The sequence below is a fragment of the Nipponia nippon genome, unplaced genomic scaffold (assembly GCF_047370975.1).
Source record: "Nipponia nippon isolate SJK-2023a ecotype South Korea unplaced genomic scaffold, ASM4737097v1 scaffold_1, whole genome shotgun sequence".
Classification (NCBI taxonomy): Eukaryota; Metazoa; Chordata; class Aves; order Pelecaniformes; family Threskiornithidae; genus Nipponia; species Nipponia nippon.
The window spans coordinates 125418974-125437989 of NW_028262290.1; the positions used below are offsets into that span (position 1 = coordinate 125418974).

The window sequence follows — 19016 nt, forward strand, 5'->3', positions numbered from 1 at the left end:
TTAAAGAGCTTGGAGAAAGGCAAAATGAGGCCTACTGTATAAATCATCATCAATATTCTGCTTTCACTGCAAGGCTATTTTTATAGCCAACTATTTTAAATGTAACAAGATGGATATAGTGAAGCTGTAGTACAAAAGATGCATCAAGAGGCTTCAGAATAGCTGAGCTGAGCACCGGCATGCGAAAGAAAGGCCTTAAAATTTGGAAGATATAAGATACACACAATGAAGAATTCTAAGTTAATAAATGCATTGTTGAGAAGAAATGAATAGTATAGGTCTAAAATAGTTGCTTAACCTGCAGTTGTATTACGTGAGGACTATGCAGCCTATACTGCACAAACGCAAAAGCACTGTCTTGCAAGAAGTGCATTTATCAGCCACAGTGTTTTATTGAGTGCTTTAATAATACAAGTGTACATCAACTGATCCACAGTCAAAAGTGGCAGGTCCCTAAGAAATTTACAAGCACTTTTTTTTTTAAGTAAATCAAAATACATATTAATTTGTTCAACGCAACAGCCTTTTGTGTGGGAAACAGAAGGCTAGTGATAAACACAGTCTTAGTAATGCACAGTGATTCTTGATTTTAAGCTTTTATACAAAACTTGTTCCCAGTAGCATGCACCCACCATTAAAGACTTCAGTACAAAAAAATGACCCTAAACACTACATTTAAGTAGAAACGAGATATAATTCTGAATTTGTTTGTTTTCCCAAAAACCACATGAAAGAAAAAGAACCCACACATTAATACAAAGCTTTGTGACAAAGCTCTATACTATTACAGATCCAACATTCTTTGCACTGATAACCAAAATTCCCTGTCTACATTTGAGGGAAACAACTTTCAAGTTAACAGAACAAAAAAACCCCAAACAAATAAAAATAAAAATAAATCCAAAAAGAAAGTAAGGACAACCTTTTGTCACAAAATGGTTCAAAATTTAATAAAAAATAAGAATGAAGGGAAGGGCTATTGATGCACTTAGTGAATGTGCTTGCACAGGTCCAGCAAATCCTAGAGTAGGTTCCTATGTGGCATATCGCTTGGTCCACTGTCTGGCCATTCTGTCGTGCTCTGCTCTGTTAGTCATATACTGAGTGGCAATACTTCCAACCAGGGGGTCAGCTGAAAAGGAAACACAAGCCATGAAATACTCGTCAGCCTTGGAAGGACGAAAAAGCTATTCTTAGATCCAGATTCATTCAGTTCTCTTAGGTTCAAGTGTAAGAACAAGACGCCTACAGATGCTAGTCCCATTTTGAAAGCACGCATGTGTACAGGAAGAAAGGAAGAAGAAATGGGGAGGAGTTGGCTGGCAATTAGCTATACATTTCTGGTAAACATATAACTAAAACCATTTTCTAAAATTCTGCCTCACAAACAAATGTTCCAATAATTTTATTTTGAGCTAAAAGTCGCTTTCAGGTGATAATAATAAACATACTATGTCATTTATTTATGGTATTAGACTCCCACAAATATCTATACTATCACCTAAGAAGAGGATGGGCTTTAATTCTATTATCAGGTTAAATGGTTTTTTGAATATTTTTAGTTTTGAAGCATAAAGAAAGATCAGGAATTAGGACAGTCAGTACTATTTTCAAAGCAGCGAAAGTTAATTCCAAACTTTGGGAATTGGTATTTAATTTATGTGATCTTTCTGAGCATTTATATGGCCAGAATGCAGCATGATTTGGTCTTTTCAAGCTATTTCTGTATTTCCAAAGTGAAGAAACAACCTGAAAAAGTATTTTTACATTAATCTGGATCTACAAATTAGTTCACAAATAATTAAACAAAACCAATCAGCCCTCTAAGAAAAATAAACCAAGACAAGACTTTCCCAGAAATGACTGTATGTCATCACCATTTTTCTTTTCTCAGTTCAAAGCAGACAAAAAGTACAGAGATTTTCCCTTTTTTGGGGGGACCCATACTCTTTGATATTTCTTCTGCAACAGTAAATTTCTTGAGATTGTACCACCACACCGTGCAAGTTCAGAAGCACCGATACCATGTTTTTTCCTGACTTAGGACAGATGAACATGACTTCTTATTAAACCCAGTTAATAATCAGCTTCGTAGTTGACTGAAGATGGTGCCATTGAACAATATGAATCTCGGCTTCCCCAGTACAGTCCTAATCTGAGTGTGGTGTTTGCATTATTAACCGCTGAAATTCCTGGGACTAGATGTCAGGCCTTCCACAAAGCAGAGTAAATCTGGGCTTTTTTGTTTGTTTGTTGACAATAAGAGTTTATGAAAGGAGAAATATGTTGGTTTAGCCAAAAATAAATTGATTGGCTTACTGCCAACATTACTGAATACTACTCAATAATATCTAACGAAAAAATCTTTTGCTACTTTCAGGAAGAGCCCATGATTTGAATCTTAAGTTTGCGCCTACTAAATTAGGAAGGCAAGTTATCACTGTGACTGTGGTGTACTAAGTCCCTGTAGTCTCAGTCCTGCAAACACTTAGTGCATATGCTTACCTTTAATATCTTAATATATCCAGAGGAGGTCACCGAGACCTGGGCTTTGCTATTTTTACATGCATGAGTGTCAAAGAAGCATATCTCATCTAAGATGCATTTTAAAAGTTTCAGACTAGAAAGTATATCACCTTTAACTCTTCAGTCAAGGAGAAGAACTATATAGGGGATTAGTGGGAGGATTTTGTTCTGTGCAAACAGAAGGCTAACAGTCTACGAGCATGTAAGGAGTGCAAAGTTGTTTCATGGCTGGAATGAGGTTTCAGAAGCACCGCAGGGTAAATGGGGACCTTGGGCAATGGGAAAGGGCAAAATTTATCTCAGCAAAAAATTTAGGGAGTAGCCAGAGGGAAACCTTGTCATAGTGTAACATAGCTTGGGGCTGAGCCTGACAGCACTGCTGCGAATTCCCACACCCTCCTTGGACATGACACCACTGTGTGAAGAAACACTTTCACAGACCCACGGAGAAATGAAGACTAAGGGTTGAACTTGAAAGGAATCCTTGGAGCAAAATTTGATGAATGTGCCAGTTTTCATGCTGTTGGGAAAGGTGGGGTTTGGCCTCTGAGGCATCTGGCTGTGATGGGCTGCAAGAATATCATGGCATTATCATCTGGAACGTGGTAAGTGCTTAATGAGGTTTAGTGCATATTTAGAGTGCTGCCGCTAAGACCTTTATAAAACCTTATGTGAGTCAGTGAAAAGTGATGTGCTGTAGTAAAGGTTTACTCAGTTCAAATCTGAAAGTCTTTTATGTGCCGGAGGAATGTTTCTGTGAAAATGCGTCTTTCATGTTGAGAGCTGTAAATCAATTTCCTTGGTATACTGAAAGGGTCCTGAAGATCGTACCATCATCCCCAATCCTGGATGATAGATTACAATGTTTGGTTTCCTAGTGTGGGTTTCCATCTATATCTCCTTTTGTGAGCAAGGAAGTATTTCAACAACATACATCTTTGGAAGGATTTGGAAGGTACAGACTCTTCCTCTCACCTCCTCCCAGCATGGGAGGGTGTTTACTCTCCACTACGTGGGGTGGGGCAATCAGTGAGAGGAGTTCTTGAGAAGAAAGTAGGGAAATCTCTTGAAATCCAGTAATGTAGGGAACTGGGCTGTTTATTTATCCACATGTTCAAGCCTTTGTCTTTGCAGTGTTTTGTTTGGCAGTTGGGGAAAGAGTGGAGGTGACGGCCTGCAAGATCTCTGAGGTCTACATAGCTTTTGTTGTAGGTGTGTAAATTCCCACCGAGAGAGTGACCTGTGAATCAACTATCATCTCGGGGTGCTTCCCTCAAGTCAGTGCCTCCCTCCATCGGCATCCACCTGTGCGAAGCAGGACTGCTGAAGCTAAGAGAGGTCCTTGCCTGCTGTAGCATAAGCAGGACCAGCTGCACCCACAGCCGGCTGCCGACCGGACGCTACTGAAAGGTGCTCTCGGTAAGAGCAGTAATAACATTGTTCCTTGCAGTGTGGCAGTTTGGCTATATATTTTATTGATTATAACAATATCAAATAAAAGAACAAAGCCAGAGTTTCGCAAAACCACTTGCTCATTTGAGATCCCAAACTGAAGAAAAACAGTTATTGCCAGAGAAGCCCAGCTATTTCACATCTCTGTCAGAGGGTCTGGAGGTGTGTTGTCATTATACGTAGTTATTTATGAGGACTTCTTTAATAAGGACTCTTCAACAGGTGTTTGAAGAGCTGTCTTATTTTAGCAGTTCATGTGAAGCTGTAAAACCATCAGGAGGCACAACAGCTTTGTTTGGGAAGTCGGGACAGCTGGTGAGGAGGGAAATTTTAACTTCAGATCAGAGCCACCCAACCAGTGAAAGACTGGCCAGTTTGATGTAGCACACCGCATTTGTGCTGGCAGACATAAGGACGGCGTGTGAACTCCAGAAATGCAAACGGTCTCTTTCTGCACCTGCATGAAGTCAGGCAGCTTCAGGCCCAAGCCATGTTGTCCCTGGTGGAGGAGGGAGCCGGCTGGCAGGCCCAAGGAGACAGATCTCTCAACACTTAATAAGTCATGAGTCACCATTGCTATGCAATTCACAGGGGTGGGCCATAAAATGGAGATTACAAGACAAATTGAAGCACCTTAATAAAAACAATTAAAAGATTTAATTCCCAACATGCACAAGCCTTGCTTATAGTGTCCAAGTCCTACAAAATACCAAATATGAGGAAGAAACAATAGTTCCTATTTCCCCCTAAACTAAAAGTAGCACATGGCTGAGCACCACCTGGTTCTCAGCCGGGCTGCACTATTTAAGGAGTATTGTGAAATCTCCATTAGTAGGGCCAAATTTGTATTTATAAAACAACCGCTGTGTAAACTGTCTAATTAAGAGATAAAAAGGAATACTGGATCTCAAAATTCATAATGGTACTTTTCCCATGTTTCCATTTCTCATTACCATAAAACTGTTTCTTATTTTCCATTTGTATATATCTGTGGTTTTATTCTCAATGTTAGAAATTTGTTTCCATAACTAGTAAACCACTCTAGCTTTTTCTTTTAGTTTTTAGAAGTAGCGTGATTCATCAGTGAATCAGGGTTCATTTCAGAAATTCACTCCAAATGGGACTGTGTCCAAACGACAATGAAAACCAGGGGATCAGAATATAAAGCTACGCCAGAAATGTGCTATCAGAACAACCTAGTGAAAGACATGAAAATAAACCTACAATAAATAACAGCAACAGCAAAACTCTGCAACTCCTAGCCTGCCAGGAGGTACATACTTTGGGACCTCTTGGATCACCAGATGCATGGTGCCTGGCTTGAGAGCCACGGGTACCCCATCGCTCAGGGTGCCGGTGGCTGGAGAAGCTGGGATGAGGCAGAGGGATCGTGTGCCACACTCGGCAGCACCGAAACCCGGGAGCAGCGTTGCGGGTGGTGCTGGCCGCGAAAGCCACGCGTGGGGAGCATGGGGAGTTGTGCCGTGGCACACGCTGTCAGCTCACCAGAGAAGCTGCTGCAACTTGGTGGACCTGGAAAACTTTAATGTCTCATAATCTACTGTTCCTTCTAGTGCCTGACTCTCACTTCTAGAAATCCACCCTAGGACACCTCTATAACCTTTAGCTTGTTTAAAGGAAAATTTTTATCCAATACTCTGATTAGTTCCATGTAAAATTGGAACACACCAGGAGTTACAGCATCAAATTTCATATTAGAGGACAGCGCGAGAGTAATGAAAATATATAAGAAACGCACCAAATTAAACAAGCATGGACAGAAGCTAAGGTTCAGCAACGTAGCTTACATGGAAAATGTTAATAAAGAGAACTAAAGCATGAAGAAAAGCTTCTGGATGATTTATAGGAAGACCGCAGCTGCTAAATCCCCCCTCACCTCACCATATGTAATCCTCATGTTATATCAGAATTCAAGAAATAACCCCGTATTTAAATGTAGTTTTGAAAGCTGGGCGAGCTGGAGCTTGTCCCTAGCTTAAAAAGGTTGGATGCGCTGCTCTACAATGCCTTGTCATCTTTTTTTGCAGACACTTAATATGACTGTATAAGGAAGAACTTTTGTATCTCATGTCTGTTGTAAGGCTAATCAAATTTACAGCCCAATTCCAGGGAGTTAATGCTATTGGGGATTTGGATGAGCTGAGGTTTGGTCATTACAAAATTTCAGCTGTGTTTAATGCTAGTTATACTGCTTTATCATTCAGAAGACAGACTATAATTCTTCTTTAAAACTACTTTTCCCTCAAATAAATGAAAATATATTGCTATACTGTATTTTTCTCTGCTTGTATTTTTACAGCTATTTCTATGTCAGCAAATAGCAATTTCAGAGCAGAATTCATCTCCTGGGCTTTTCAATGCTCTTTTAAAAATACAGCAAACATACTCTAGTGAAATAAAAAATGGAGATGGTGTGTTTAACAGCTTGATTTCAATGTGCCTTCTCCATCAGCCACATGATATGCAATGAAATTCCAATTGGTAGTGCCAACATGGTTAAAGAGACACACATTTAGACTTAAAATGTACATTATGGGTGTTTGTATGCATTATATATATTTTTTTATAAGCATTTATAAAGTAGAATTATATTTCTATTGCACTACTTTACAGTTTTAATAGAGAACAGCTGATGGAGCCAGCTATTACACCATCACAAGTGGGTTCGCAGAAAGATTTCTGCAGCACCTTAAAAACTAAAAAGAACGACAGCCCTATAAAAATCTCTGTTTCTTCAGTCAGATATTTACAATGTACTTTTTTTTTGGTCCAGGTTTAGATTCAGCCCTGTATCAGAGGGAATTCAGAAGAGCTGGCCTCCAGCTGAAGAAGCAGAATTAAACTGCAAGAATTTCCAAAGGTTAGATGCAACTTGAAAGCTCTTATTCTGTCTCCTGAGCTATAAACGACTCCTTTCTCATAGCTGTGAGAGGCATCCCATTGAGAAGCTCTATGGAACTACCTGTTCTGAAACATCAGTCACCAAACATTAAATCTGCTTTCCTTTCTTTGGATAGGCTGTGTGAAAAGAAGAAGAAAACAAACAAGTAATTTTTTAGTTGTTTGGACTTCAGTTACACATTTAGAAGAGTTTTTGGTTTATGGAATACAATTTTTTTTTAGGCCTGCCTCTCTTTCCAAATATTCTGCTGTATTGCTTTTGAAGTAAAAAAATGGGAATGCTTGGTTTTTTTGAAGGTTTTCTTAAGGAAAAGTCTAGGTGCTCTGTATGTTGTTTATAGGATAGCTGCCTTGGAGTCATCTTTATGCATCAGCACAGGCAGGATTGGTTACCCTGAAATTTAACCTCCCCAAAATAAAAGTTCATATTTTCAATAACTACATTTTGTTTGGTGATTTCAGTGCAAATAGCAGTGTAGGACAGCATATATTCCCATATTGGCTTGCAGTGAAAACCAAGTTTTCTGAATTCAATTTTTGTGGTTTTTAATATTGTACCAACCTTTATGAAATAGGTCTCAAAAGGCACACTAAAAAAAATTAAGACTGGGGGGAAAAAACAGAAACTAACAATTCACTGAAACACCGGTTTTCTTAACAGCAAATGCTGACAGCTTCATGCACATCCTTAAATTTAATTTTAAAAAATTATTTTGTTTCTATTTATATTTTATTATGTTGTTTTCAGTGGCATCCAGGCTAGTGTTACAAGAAGACTGGTCAGTGAAAACTGCAGCCAAAAGCACTGTCAGACATGCTACACCAAATATGTCATAGAACAATTTAATACTCTGAGAGAAAGGGATTAAGAGAAGATGAATTGTTTGTGAGCAATTTTACTTATAGTGCCACTTTGCCTCAGGAAGTTTCCATAGTTCGCCACATGTCACCTGTTTTAAACTTAATGAACTTCTAGAAGACCACGTCAAGGGTACTGTGAGTCTTGATGTGGAAAATGAGGTATGCGAAATGCATCATAGTATCCTTCAGTGATCGTACAGCAGCAGTGTTGCTCTCTTTTGCTATCATTAATAATAATGCACAGACTAAGTAATACTTTGGAGGCAGAGGCAGGTGAAGTGGCACACTGAATTACTCCACTAACCTTTCACCTTTGAAAAGAGTGCTCAAAATCAGGGCACAAGTGAAAACGAGTGCAGCGCAGCACTAATCCCTGTTCATGCGGCAATAAAACTAGCCTCGCGGTTGGAAGTCTGATCAACACACGCGTACGAACTGGAACAACGGAGTGATTCAAGTCAGAACAAAGGGCGGTAGCAGGGCTCTGAATTACTTTACACAAACTGAACTACAATTTATTTCTGACTTTCATAAAATCAGTTCCAACTACCCATATAGAATGTATTTATCCACCTACGAGGCTCTTTGAAAACTGTACATAAGAATGATAAAGTGATCAATAAACATTGTGTCAAAAAAATAGAACAACTAAAATTAATTGTTTCAGTAAAGAAGAAAGGTAATCCTTAGAGGAGAAGAAAGGAACAAATTCTAGAAAGGTCTAATGTCTACTAGGAAAGAAGCCAGTGAAGTTAATATCCATTTTAGCAATGTCAGTTTATAGCAGAAGTCATATGATATGCAGTACAAGGAACTCTCTCCGCAGCTTGTTTCAGGAACTAGTTTTGCAGATTTGGTTGGTCACATCTTAATAGTCAATGCAAAAATTCTAATATATATAGCCTACACCAGTGTGCTAAAACATCAAAATATGCCTGCTGAAATTGCCTTAGAGCTCATGTACCTCATTAGGCTGGCTACTATGGTTGACATGGATCAGACAAAGTGGACAACCATATGACCGTAAAGCGTTGTTCCTACCAAAGTAAAATAACAAAGGATGCAGTAAGATATCCTTTGACATAGCATTCTTAGATACAAGGTGATCGAATATGTTGGAGTCAGAAGAAACAAAGGCTGACTTTGTTATGTCAATTCTCAGTTTCACATAAAACCCAGTATTGTCTTTCCAGGTATAGCATGGGAAACAAGGAAATACAGGGTAGATGCATAAGAACTTGAGACACAATCTTTGGAAACGGATCTGAATGTTTATAGTAACCACCTCTGCATCTAGAGACCTAAGTGAAAACTGTGATAGACACTGTAGCTTGGAGACTGTGTAATTTTAAAGCCAAAAGTTTGCCTAAATTTTTTGTCCCCACATAGGAAAGCCGAACTAGTGGTCACTGTGCTAACGCAGGGCTAAAGGAGACTTAACAGTTTTGCACCAGGCTTCCTATGAAGTTGTGTTCACCAGCACCTCCCATAGTCCTGGTCACTCAATCATCCAGCCCTCGGCTACTTCTCTAGCTATGCAACTAAAGTCTTTTTCCTGGGAGAAATCAGAGCAGGTGTAGGAGGAGAAAGAGAGGGTGAGATAAAGCATGGAAGACCCTGAGGTCTTGTTCTGTTGTACAGCCAAGGTGTAGCCAGGGTGCATGTCCAGGCAGGTAAGCAGGGAAGTGGTCATGTCGCAAGAGGTGAAACTCTGGGGTGCTTCTTGGTCTTCATGGTTTGCAAGTAGTCACAATGACTCCAAAAGTTAAGTGGTCTTACAGTGGTGCCTTAGTTTCCCATTTGTAAAACTGAACTAATGCTTCTTCATCACCCAGCATATTCTGAGAATAAATATGCTAAAACTTGCAAGGTATCTGGATACTGTGGTAAATGTGGCTGGATAGACGTGTATCGTAAAGAGACTGATATCCATGACTTGACTGTAAATTTTGAGCTCTTTAGAATTGTCAGAAACACATTTGACTTCTGTTAGTTTGTACAATGAATGAAGTTACACAAATATTAAGGCATGTGTGACTTGATTCCAATGTCCAAACTGTTGTCTGGAGAAAAATGTTACCTATCTTCAAAAATAAAAGAGCTCTGCAAATCCAGTTCAGAAAGCATCCATTTACTAAAATATCCATTTTGGATACATGGAAGGAGAAATTCATTCCTCTCTCTAGACTTGCATTTGATTGCTGTCAGGCTACCTACCACAGATCTGTGTGAAATATGAGGCTGCCTAAGAAAAAGATGTTTCAGAAATAAGGAGTATTATCTGGCCCAATTTTATTAACATGGCTCTTAAAGGAAAGCATTGGCAGTGATTCATCTCTGTATCTTGCCAAGGGAAATCATTCTTGTTTAAAGAGTAAGGTTTTTTCAGTCTTCAGTTTTTAGCAGGATTTCTATAAACTTCACTGGCTGACTAGGAGTTAGCTGAGGCAATCATGGATCAACAAGGCACAGTGTACTGATCTTGAAGAGTTGTCTTTAATTAAGGAAAAACATGCACCTATTAGAAGTGCCAGCATGCTGGAACAATTAAAGTTCTGAAATAACACTCTTCACTTTGATGCTTGGATGCGTCTCAAAATTAAAAGCACAGATACATTAGCAATGTATCTGTTCATAATAATGAACTCAATTGAGAAACAGTCATTGTTATTAGAAAAAATGAATAAAAAGGTGTTAGTAAATAAGAACTTGATATGAAAGACATTACATGGCATGTGGCTTGATAAAATTTGCAGAAAAAGTTCCAGCAATATGCTGGAAGATGACTGTGAGTAGATAATAAAGAAATCGCAGCACTCGGATCTCAAAATGCTGTCAAGCAACCAAAATGCTAAGATCCATAATGTAACTGGCATGTATCCATAGGGTCATAACTATATTTTCAGAAAAGCACTGCAGATGTTTTTTTTGTCTGAAGATTTACTAAGGGAGGGATAGCTATTCTATAGGAATTCCAATGTGTTCAGCATTTCTTTCAAAAAAAATAAAACAAAACAAAGAAAAAATAACCAGTTTTCTTCTGGATTTCTCTCTTCTTACTTCCCACTAACCCCCATCTCCAGGCAAAGGAGTGACCTATGGGTCTTACACATCCCGAACAAACAGTTTAATCCCAAAGCAACTGGGTGTAAAGGCATTCCCTGTGACCATCCTTTCTGCAGTGTTAGACATCCTATAATCACATGTACCAAAGGTAGATTACTCTGCAAGAAAACCAGGAGGTCCACCAGGATCCACTTACCATGTGGATTCCCAGGGGTCAGGGAGGGGAGGCAGTGTTACTGCATGGTCTGCTCTTTGGTGGCATTTAGACACTGAGAGGAAAAGGAGTCCTAAAAGCATCTTCACTTTTAGGAGAAGGGTTTGAATGTGAGCAATACCAAAATCTTCAACTTAAACACATCAGGATCATTTTAGGTCAGATGCAGGAGTCATCTGAATCCTGCTCTTGAATCTATCCCTTTGTTCCTTTATTGCAATTAATCCTTGGAGTAACTAGAAAAGCCTACATATGCTATGAATGCTGCTTATGTTGGTTTAATCTGATTTTCTCCTTCTCGTCCTATTAAATCTTGTTATTAATTTGATGCATTTAAATCCAAAACTGCTATTAGGAATCCCATACAAAATGTCAAAAGAATACAAGAAGCTTTTACTTACAAAAGGGAGGGCTGGTGAAGAATTTTATCCCTGCTAAAGGCCAATAGGACTCTTTTTCATAGGCCAGGGCCTGAAATCCCTTAGCAAGCTGAACATTCCCTTGGACCAGAAACAGGAACTTAGGCGTGCCTTGCATTAACACGCCTGTTACTGTTACCCTATAATAACTTAAAATATAGTCAGGCTTCTCCATTCCCTCTCTATACGTCCCTTTCTCCCAGGGAACATGTGGAAGGAAGTTGCAAACTGTATCTGGCTGAGACGTGTCTACGTTTATATGCAGATGATGCAGATCAAGAGGCAGTGGAAGGAAAATGCCTGGAAACTAATTTGTTCGGGACTTTTGTCAGTACGGCCCAGATGCTCTCTTTGATGGGGTTGGCTTCTTGAGGCTTTTCTGGACTGCAGGCATGGGTCGTTTGAGCCCAGTTGTGTGATTGCATGTTGGGACCGTGCCTCATGTTGCCACCTGCATCTGTGGTCCATACTATTCTGGAGGAGGCATCCAAAAACGTACTGCACTACAAATGTAGGAAATAGGTGCCATCTCAGCAGAGTATGGGACAGGGACCTCTGGAGGCAGTCTCACTGCTAATCTGTACACTTGACAGGTTTCTGACAGTCCAGAGCGGTGAAGTCTGATCCCTCAAGTGCTGCAGAATTTGCAGCAATACTGCCCTACCAAAAGAGGCATCCAAGGAAGATGCTTGTACCAACACACAGTGGCTCAAGAAAGTAGGAAAATCAGAGTGCCATCCTGCCCTGAAGATCGGTACAGGCCAGTTATGGCAATATTTCTGGAGGCTGATCACTGAGGTGACATGGGATATCATATGAAGAGAGCAGGGTGGTGTGAGCTCTGGCAATGACTGATGAATCAGCAGGTGAGCGAGAAAATAACCTCATTTTAGTAACCAAATGGACTATCCACTTCTAAATTAACTTCAGAACATGAATGTAATTAGGCCTAATTATGAACAGGTTCTAATAGGACTAGAAGGAAAAACAGGTTAAACAAAATAACTAGCATTCATCATGTAGGCAGGCTTAGCTCCTGAATTAGTTGCAATGAAGTTACATGGCAACGCTGAATAAAGATTGAATTTATGACATTTACAGCAATAATTTCATATTTAGTAACAGGTAAAATAACTTTATTTGGAAATCCTATCTTTCCCGCGTGAGGGGTCACATTGACTCCATTGTTATGCCTGACTAAATGATAATCACTTTGTCAAATGATTTCAGGCATTGGCATAAAAAGTCCTAAGATTGAGCCGTAGAAAAAAGCTGTACAGGGTAGAGATGCTAAAGACGTGGAAGGTCATGAAGGCATTCCTTCTGCTAGTATAATAGTGTGTCTTACAGTAACTTCTACTTTCATGCCATTTTATCTAATTGATATTATGAAGACCCAAGCAACGAGGATTCCAGCCCTTGAGAATTTTCCGAAATCTAATTAATCTTAAAGTTGCAAATGCTCCACTCCATAGAAGGCCCTTTTTCTAAGATGGAAAATTCTACAAACAAGTTACTAATCAGAGCTCTATTTCTGTATCCCATATGAATGTGAAATCTTACAGTACAGCCCATCCTTAAATTTGGGACAATTACACCATACATTTTGCTATTTAAGTAACTGTCTGCTACTCCAGTTAATGCACCTGAAGTTAATTTGCTGTGAAAATAGGGATTCTGAAACACACACTGCATATAATTTGTTTTATTTGTTGCCTTTGATAGATCTGCAAAACTGTAAAAAACAAACAACCGTTTCCTCCTCCTCTGCTGAATAATGCAGAAAATTAGCCATGCAAAATAAGAGACATGTCTTGCAGTAGGGTAAATCATCTCTGAAGGTAGAATCTGAACGACTTCGGAATACTAATTTCTGAAATTCTTACTCAAGAAAGTGAGAGACTAAATGATTTAATAGCTAACATACCTATATCCAGGATTATAAATTTTGCTTTTCAGGACTGACTCTACATTCTTGTTGTGAATCTGTTAGAAAGCCAAATGTAGCAGGCTTGTTTTCAGGAGCTTAAAGAATGTGGAGCAGTGTGATTTCTATGGTGAAACAAGATTAACTGTATTTTAAGAACAGGAAGAAGCAGCCTTAAAAATAGTTGTGCTAATCAGGGTCCTGAAGGTGGTTCATAGACAGTTAGAAACATATGGCAAGAAATTCCAAAATCTGTCCTGGCCTTCATGTTAAAAAAGGTACAGAGGAAAAAAAACAAACCCAAAAAACCCCACTTAGTAAAATGGAACAAAGGCTAAATGAAAAATCTGGGGTACAAAAATTCAGCGGGACTGATGCTGGTTTACTCCAGCTGAGATTTGAGCTATTTGTACTAACTGGAAATAATGAATATTAGATTAAATTATTATGAGATTAGAGAATTAAGTGTAGTAATACAGGTAAATGTGATGTCTAAGTTTCTTGATTTTCTAGTTTTAATTATTTTTCCCTTAAATATACACGGTTCTATCAGTGAGAAAATATATCCAGTAGAATTGGTTAAGCCCAAAAGTGTTGTGTCTATCTACTTTGTTCAAAAGACTCCAATGTAATTAAGGACATGTCTGTATTGGCTAGACAAAATCTGCATGAAACAAAGAAAATACATGTAGTGACTGTAAATGATTGGAGTGTTTTTTGAAAGTAGAAGGCAGCTTACTTTGTATCTTGGAATTCATTCAAATTAAGCTAGGATTCTATATTTTATATATGAGAAGTAACTTAGAGCTTTATTAAAATACTTCACATTGTTAAACATTTAACATTGATGACTTATTTTGGTCTCTGTTCACACAAAGATTTATTATGTGTATGCATTAAATTATCTGTCTTCTATCTGAGGTAATGGGCATAGGAAACCTCCACTGGTACTATTTTAAATTACACATGTTTATTGGAAGGAAAATGAATTGTAACCTTTTGTATTTGTAGCATTCATCATTCATGCATTTTCTCAAGTACTTTTAATTTAAGGACGGGTAAGGTAAAGCTCATAGAAACCCTGTGTTTCTTGAGCAGAAGTGCACAAACTTTTAAAAAACCTGTATGTATATTTATCATATAGCTTTTATAAGCTTTATGTAAAAAAAAAAAAAAGAAAACAACAGGTGTATTTTTTCCAGCTTTAATTCCATTTTGTGATAAGACTGAATTTTGTATATGTTCTAGAAGCCCCTTTTGTGGAATAATAAAAATCAGGAGCAGTTAATGGTAGTGACAAGACTCTTTTATCTCATGAGTGTCAATTACAACCCTTTACATTTATTTCTTGACACAGATGTACAAAGCCTCTTTACTGATTTGGATTTTACTCAATCTCTGATTTAATCAAATGCCATTTAATAAACTGATGGTTGGGTATTATTATGTCTGAAGTTCAATTTTTCTCACCTTGTCTTAAATAAAAACAAAATAGGAGTAGAAAACTTATTGAAAAGGACAAGAATTCATTAGCAGCATGGTCAAACCTTTCCCATTTAAGCAATGGTTGAAATCTAAGCTTATTTCTTCTGGGAAAAAAAAAAGACAAAATAAGATGTGACAGGTAATTTTGTAAAGAAGATGATAAAAAAAAAAGTGGTCTTGCTTATCTTTTCCATAGTAAGAAAAGACCACAAACAAAAACCCAACACATTCAGCAAGAGTTAAAAGGAAGTAGATGCTTCATACACCAAATAGTTAAACACATCCAAGAATATAGTGTAGGAATATTAGAAGGTAATTTAGGAAAATTAAAAAAGAATTAGAAAACACACTAGTCATGGCACCACCTAAGTTACCATTGCAAAAGCCATTACTGCTCATGCTTCAACACATAATCTGATCGTTAGCTGTGGTTAGGAGGGAATTTCCTTTCCAGTATATTACTGTATGAGTAAAGTGCTTTGAGGGAATTTTACACTTTTCAGTGAACCACTGAGCAATGAACAGTTACAGGCAACGTACCTGACTGAACCAGGTAGGACTAGTTTTCTGCTTGAGAATGACTATATTCCTCCTTCTAGTGATTATTCTTTGTAGAGTTACAGATATATCAGATAAAACAAGAAAAGGATAAGTGTATGTGTGACTGGTATCTGGAGCTATAGCTAGTGACTGCTTTATGCCTTGGATACCACAAAATCCAGATTGCACATTTTATTTTTAAAAAGTAATCTGTACCATTCACTTTCTAAATTACATAAACCCACCAATATTCTTCTGTAAACAACCTCAGACACTTCTCAGAGAAAAAAATTATTTAAACAGACTGTAGACTTCTGAAACCATAATGAGGGGTTCAAAACTAAGTATTTCTAAACAACCTTACTTCTATAGTTGTGTTAATGTTTTTCATAATCATAGAATCATAGAATCATAGAATGCTTTGGGATGGAAGGGACCTTTAAAGGTCATCTAGTCCACCCCCCCTGCAATGGGCAGGGACATCTGCAACTAGATCAGGTTGCTCAGAGCCCCATCCAGCCTGGCCTTGGGAGTTTTGAATAGCCTAAATCTAAACACACGGAATGCCTCTATGCTCACAAATGATGCTCTTCTACCCATAAGGTGTTGTCAATGTGCAACTGAAAAGAGCAAAAATTTAGGCCAACATAAATAGTAATCCCGATCCAAGCCTCCTCCCCCTGCACACATAATTAGGAGATATTCCAAGACATGTTTTCCCGAGAACTACTCAAGGGATGACAGTTCACAAATGTTTTTCCTGCTGTTACAATAATCCCCACAGTCATGGGTTCATGTTGAGGGGACTTAGTCAACTGATAAGAACAAAATCTTGTAACATTTTCACCAGCTCTTTATAGCAAAGCAAATTAATTCTCTTTCAATGCTTATCTATGTGTAATTCTCATAATGTGTTCCTGCATTGCTTGCATTTACGTATGTTTAATTTCATGTTTATAGATCACGTCCAGAGTTTAACACATATAGGTGTATGCGTCGGCAAATACGTAAAGACCAGATGTGCAGAAAGGCTCTTCCTGGCAGCCCAGGGAGACTCCTAGTGGGACTTAGGATGCCTAAATCCCATGGGAAGTACTGAAAACCCTGCCAGCTGTCTGCTGGCATCTTTAGGTGCTTAAATGCCTTCAACATATTGGTACTGTGTGTCCAGCTCAGAATATGAGAAACTGTGATTCAAACTATAGAATAACAATTAGTATAGTATACATAGTATAGTATGGTACAGACAGTAGAGTACAGTATCTTTTAAAAGGAACAGAAAGAGAAACCACTGATAGATTATCGAGGATTTGTAAATATCAGCTGTAGACTATATGATACAATCAGTCCAAATATGGGCACATTACTTCAATAAAAATATAGCAAGTTCTGCAGAAGTGGCAGGGGAACATACAGTATTTAAAGATAAATAGGTACTTTCTGGCAAAAAGAACTTTGTTGCAATTGATGGGATCATTTTGCTTATATGACTGAGTTGATGGTGACAGGTTTTTCCCAAGGCAATCCTGCCCCTGACGTCATTCTGCACTCACTGAGAGCAGAACAAAACCCATCAGTTTTGTGCTGCATTTTCCTTTTGGGATCCTTTCGGACAACTTATTGCGATGGCCTTTATGTAAAGCAGTCAGACACATGTACCCATCCACTCTGCTCCCAGTCCAGCAGCACCATGACAGCAGAGCAACTACACACTACATTTTGTATTTGCTAAGCAAAAGCCTCTGGAGTGAGCTCATTTCATCTGAAGACAACCCAAGGCAGAGATTTTAAAAGGGACAGAAAGGTTATGTTGCAACTTAGAACAAGCCAAAAAACATTACTACATGAATTGATTCCTCACTGCTGTAACTTTTATTTACCATCTCTTACTCGTTGCCATGCTTGAGTGACACAGCATAGAGTATTTTCCTGCTCCAGATACAAAGAGAGCATTTTCCATTGTGCTGGAACAGCCCAGAAACCTGCCTGTTTCCTGACAGAGCACAGTATACAAACTCCGAAGAAAAGGGAAAAACAGCTCCAAGCTAAAGAATACAAATAATCTCGACAAGAGAGCAATTTCATTGTTTACACGACCCTCTGCCGCTTACAAAAAGGATATATGGCAAAACGAGATTATTTTGTTGTATGTCTGATAGTACTGTGCTGTGACGTTGCACCTGGCAGCCTGTGGGTGCCGGGGAAGAATCAAAGTAGCAGGGGTTAGCCAGCCTCATAAAATGGGGCAAATTAAATACTGTTTTGCCAGCTTCTAAGTATTTCAGTTATTTCCCAGAATAGTCATCACATTTGACAAATCTACTCAAATATGTTCTAGATTATTAGGATGAAGGAGTATTTATGATTTTCCTGTCTTCTACATGTCTTGACAAAAATGTTCTAAAAGGAAACAAAATTTCATTACAAACCAGTACAGAATATATTTGGGCACAGGAAAGACTAGGAGACCTTTCTGATAAACTGAACAAAGCTGTTAAGCTGCTAAATGGGAAGGAAAAAAAACAGATTGGATTCTGAAGCAAAGTTTCCGATAGTAGCAAAATGTGCAGATTATGGCTTTAAGGAAGAAAATTACAAGAATGAGGAAAATGAGAAGTGGCTTGTCCCTTGAACTTGCTGTCATCCAGAGTTTCTAAATTCACTTCACAACCGGGGGTGAGGGGAAAATAAGGAATGATAATTGGGAAGTCTAAAAAATTGCAGAAGGAACATCTGATGTGAACTGGCACTGACAGAAAGCAGCCTCTGCTATGGAGAAGCACCAGATGAGGAGAAACATCATACATGCTTCCTCTTAGATTGAGATATATAGAAGAACAGAGAGAAAAAAAGATACATCCAGTCTGCTGAGTGGCGAGGGGCACAGACCTGTTCTTCGTTACCCGGGGCTGGGTAGCCTTTTTAAAGTTTGAACGTGGAAGCCAAACGGTAGAGCTGTGACCACAAGTCAGCCAAATCCTCATGCGGAGCCAAACGCTCCAGTGTGGAACAGATTTTATTTTTACAGCTATGTTACATTTTCCTTTATTAAGCTGTCTTAGATTTATTTTTAAACTTTTTTTTTGGACAGGCTAGTGCTTTCAGATCTCACAGTAATTCTGAAAATAGATCTTTTTTATTGATACAGTGGACATCTATTAGTGTATTAAAATGCATGCCCGTGTGGCTGGAACTTATCGGCTGAAAAAACAGAGCTATTCCTATGGAACCTAATGTGTCGACACATGCTTTGCAAGTGGCTGTGGCAATTTTGGATATTAATGCCCCTGCACCAGAGATGATCACTCCAACGCAGAGTCAGGAGAATGGAGTGTGTCAGTGGGCATCACGCTGAAGGCTGGCAGCCTCGCTCCAGCCTCCGGTGGGAGATGGGTTTTCCTGAGAGGGTTCAAATGAACCTACTTCCCTTTGCCTGGGCTGTGCAGAAGACAATTCCACGGGCGGTGCAGGGGGCAGGAGCTCCTGGCAGCACAGCAAGGGACCTCCTTAACTGGCCTATCTAGATTTACCTGTCAATACCTTATGCAAACACGTAGAGATTAAGGAATTGCTACAAACAAGCATTTGGATGAAGCTTAAATTT

The 19016-nt window shown here is 38.7% G+C and overlaps 1 protein-coding gene across 2 annotated transcripts in view; it reads right to left on the bottom strand.

The window, feature by feature from the left end:
* Nucleotides 1-368: 368 nt before the first annotated feature.
* LOC104013899 (ubiquitin-conjugating enzyme E2 E2) overlaps nt 369-19016 on the bottom strand; it is a 223543-nt gene continuing 204895 nt past the window's right edge. For both annotated transcript variants that reach the window (XM_087746339.1, XM_087746262.1), the window contains exon 6: nt 369-1132. In XM_087746339.1, the coding sequence (XP_087602465.1) occupies nt 1035-1132 (98 nt within the window). In that variant the 3' untranslated portion in view covers nt 369-1034. The remainder of the gene's footprint in view (nt 1133-19016) is intronic.